The sequence below is a fragment of the Arachis duranensis genome, chromosome 10 (assembly GCF_000817695.3).
Source record: "Arachis duranensis cultivar V14167 chromosome 10, aradu.V14167.gnm2.J7QH, whole genome shotgun sequence".
NCBI classification, from domain to species: domain Eukaryota; kingdom Viridiplantae; phylum Streptophyta; class Magnoliopsida; order Fabales; family Fabaceae; genus Arachis; species Arachis duranensis.
The window spans coordinates 890,675-894,669 of NC_029781.3; the positions used below are offsets into that span (position 1 = coordinate 890,675).

At 28.0% G+C, this 3,995-nt stretch overlaps 1 protein-coding gene across 1 annotated transcript in view; it reads right to left on the reverse strand.

Moving 5' to 3' along the window:
• Positions 1-2,934: 2,934 nt before the first annotated feature.
• Positions 2,935-3,995, reverse strand: part of LOC107468194 (GDSL esterase/lipase At1g29670) — a 2,881-nt gene continuing 1,820 nt past the window's right edge. Inside the window, exon 4 of the mRNA XM_016087452.3 lies at positions 2,935-3,608. Within this exon, the coding sequence (XP_015942938.1) occupies positions 3,129-3,608 (480 nt within the window). The 3' untranslated portion in view covers positions 2,935-3,128. The remainder of the gene's footprint in view (positions 3,609-3,995) is intronic.

A 3,995-nucleotide genomic window follows, 5' to 3' on the forward strand; every position in this document is an offset into this window, starting at 1 on the left:
TCTCTGATCTATGAAGACGCTAATATTAATGAGGATAGAGGAGCTAAAACTTATGTATTATTTATACTACTACTACTATAAGTGTATATATATTTCTGTCGGAAATATTTGGTAACCAAAGAAAATCAGCTAAAAACAGTCAACTTGTTTTATTGAGCATCATTAATTGTTGTGACAATTAATAAATGTTAGATAAGACAAGTTCTGACTTTTTTTTGTATACAGGTGAAAACTTAAATACAATTGACTTTATGTAAAGTTGATAGGTGAGAGTTGTTAGATGATTTGACTTATTTGATTAATTTTTTATTCTATCAACTTTACGTGAAGTCGACTTCACCTGAATTTCTACATTATATATATGCATCCTCTCTGATCTTCCTTGAATTAGCTTTAATTTATCTCAACGTGGAAAAAAAGTTGCAAAGAAATTAAAATTTTGATTATTCAATAATAGCATGCAAAAATTAAATTATTGCAAAGTTCATACCTCATAGATGGGTAGTGGGGTGGCAGTTTTGACTTTTCAGCACTGGATTGCAGGAATTAGTTAATCATTTGTTTAATTTGCAAGATGTGTGTTATTTCAACAACAATAATGACAGACGTACGAAGACACATGCAGCAGGTTTGGCAAGTTATCACACTTTGATTAATTAATAATATTTGTGTGCGTGTGTATATATTTACTCGGTTCTTTGCGTTTTCTGGTTCTAATATATACATCTAGTTTTTTTTTTTTTTTCTATGCTCAAATTATAGTTTGAATATCTACATCTAGTTAGGAAGTGAATACTGAATAATACTTACTGTTTTTGCGTGGAGAATAGGCCTTTTTGTATACCTCGTTCACTTTTCAATGATCATTTGTATTTTTTAGATGCTACGAATTATACTTTGGACAAGGCAAAAGATTTTTTATCGGTTATGTATTAATTATATAGTAGTTTTGATATCCGAATTATATAACCACTATGATTGAATTATAAGCCTACGTTTATTTTTTATAACAGTATAAGATAAGACACTAATATAAGAACAAAATATAAATGACAGAGATACAAAATTTAGTATTTTTATTTTTTTTTCGGTAATAAAGTTGAACAAATTATAAAAATCTAATTTATTTTCATTCAAAAAATTTAAGAAAAAAAATATAATAATAAAAAATATAATTATAAAAAATTAACAAAAATAATAAAAAAATTAAAAAATAAAATTATATTTTTTGTTAGAAATTTTTTTTTCAAAAGGCATGCATTTTTCAAATTTGCTATTATTCCTCCACAAACTCAATTTCTATCATCTTTCTTTCCCTCAATTTCTGCAATGAACTACTCGCTCAATCCTGATCTGATTTCTCATATTTTCTGGAAATATATTTGCACATTGAAATTAGCATTTGATCTTTAAATATTTAATTTATTTAGAATTGTTAATTTTAAAATTCTGATTTTTATTCACAACTAATAATGCAAAAAAAAAGGCAAATATATAATTACTTATTAAATTTAATTATTCTATCAACCTTTATAATTTTATTAAATTTATATTAAATCCTTTTTTATTTAAATTTTAACGTCACTTTTAATTTTTATAATTAATTAAATTCTTTAATTTCTATATTGTTCCTCTATTTGTACGATAATCTAATCAGAGAACAGCTTGTCTCAAAAGGTTATCTTTACCCCTAACGATTCTTGTTGCCAATCCCTTCATTAAGGGGGAAAAAAAAACTTAAAACTATTATTATTACATCATTCAATACCGTTTCTGAAATTCTACACAAATTAAACCTTACATCATTAACCAAAGGGGAAAAAAAACCTTTCATCCATGACCTATTGTTTTATATCACATTTTTCTTGTGTACCAAAAGTATGCACTTGTATTGAAATTTTTGTACTCGAAAAATTTATGTCATATGATTCATGATTCATTCGGTTTTCATTTTTTTTTATTAAATTGTATTCCAAGATTGATTCCCGCTCCATATTATTTGTGACAAGGAAAAGTATAGGGTACCAACATATTATCTGCCAATTTATTACCAACAATGATTAGTTATTATATTTTAAACACATATATAAAGAGATAAATCCAAAAAATATATCTATAAAGACACTTCTATTAAATACAATTATAAAAAATATATTTTTATTAGACACATTCATAAAGACACTTTCATTAAACATAATTATAAATAAAAGTTGACATATATTAGCAGAAATGCTGTTGGTAACATAGTGGAGTTGTTGCGACAAAAACTATATGTTCTCTAGTTGAATAATTGCTTTTTCTTATAAAGTATAGACCATAAATTTAGAATTTCAAACGAAATCCAAACAAGTGCTATAAAGTATGAACACACAAAAACATATTTGTAGTTTGGAAGCACGCAAAACATTCAGCAGCGAAAGCTACTATTCTTTAGTTGCTTTCTCCTGCAAACAATAATTAGTGATTTTCAAATGGAAATTAAATTTATTTTACAAATCTTCAGCTATAAGCTATGTACACTTTGTCTTGTTATATATATTAAAAAAAATTAAATTGTATTTTTTCAACTTCTTACAAAAATCAATTTAGTCAAAATGAGTGTATTATACCTCTTTAAAATTTAGGTATGGTGTAATAAATTATCTCTGAACTTCTCTAAATGTGCAACCCGATGTGGCCATCTTTGTTGAATGTGCATTTTTCATTTTTAACAAAGAAATTTGGTTAAATTGGGCCAACTCATCTGAAAGTTCGTAGAGCACAATAAAGGTTGAATTAGTCTAGTGCTTAACTTATTAGTCCGTTTAAACCAGTGTCAAGAATTTGAATTCTGCATTGTGCAGATTAGTCCTTCGTTTATCGGTTGGGAGATATGGTTCGAACCAAAAGAAAATCCCACTATAACATGATCCGGCACAAGAAGTTTCAATCAGTAAGCAAATAATTTTACCAAAATTCATTACAAATTACACTTGTATTTGTGAAGGCTACTTAGACATTATTATAAGTATAAATTACGGTATAGAAAAAGAGAAAATTTAAGAGGTGTTTCCTCTAGTATACATAAGGCATAATAATAATTAAAACTTGGAGAGAAATCGAAGAGAACATTGTAAAGGATGTGAATCTCAGAGAGAGGCTAAGCGATTGATATCAATAGGGTAAGCATCAGATGAAGATTGAGCGCTGTAAGCCCTTCTACCAATGACTGTGTTAGCAGCATCTGTTGGATGAAATGCATCCCAAAACACGTACTCCCTTCTGTTCCTGCATGCTGGTTGCAGGGGCAAACATGTAATTTGACCATTGTTCCTCCCTATCCCGCAACACCCTGCATTTGTAACTCTGAAACCATAGGATGCAGGGTTGCTTATAATATCTTGAAAGACACCATAAGTGTTGATGTAGGTGAATCTTGCATCGGGTAGTTGGTTGTTGAGTTGATCAACAAGGGATTTCAATCCATTGTTGAATATTTGGTTTGCTGAATTGATTCTTTCTACACATGTTGTACCATCTGGGCTATTTTGGGCCAATTCATTTGGGCTGCAACCTATCTGACCTACTCCAAATAGCGCCATCTTCCTTGCTCCATAGTTATACAGAATCTTCAAAAAAGGAAACTTCTATTAGTTGCTTTGGTTTACAAGGATGCGATATTAAAATAGAAATACAGAAATATAAAATTGTGTTTAACAGATATGGACAAGTATATTGTGAATTAGTATATTTTGTGTCTATCATAACATAGAAACACTAATAAGAGATACAATTTTTTTTATATTATTTTTGTTAATTTTTTATAATTATATTTTTTTTCAAAATTTTTAAATGAAAAAATAGGTTTAATTACTCTGTTGATCCATATAGTTTCGCGAAATTTTAAATTAGGTCCCTATGCTTTTTTTCTTTTAATTGAGTCCTTGCATCAAATTTTATTTTTAATCGAGTCCCTATACTTTTTTTTCCCTTTTATTTGGATTCCTACATCAATT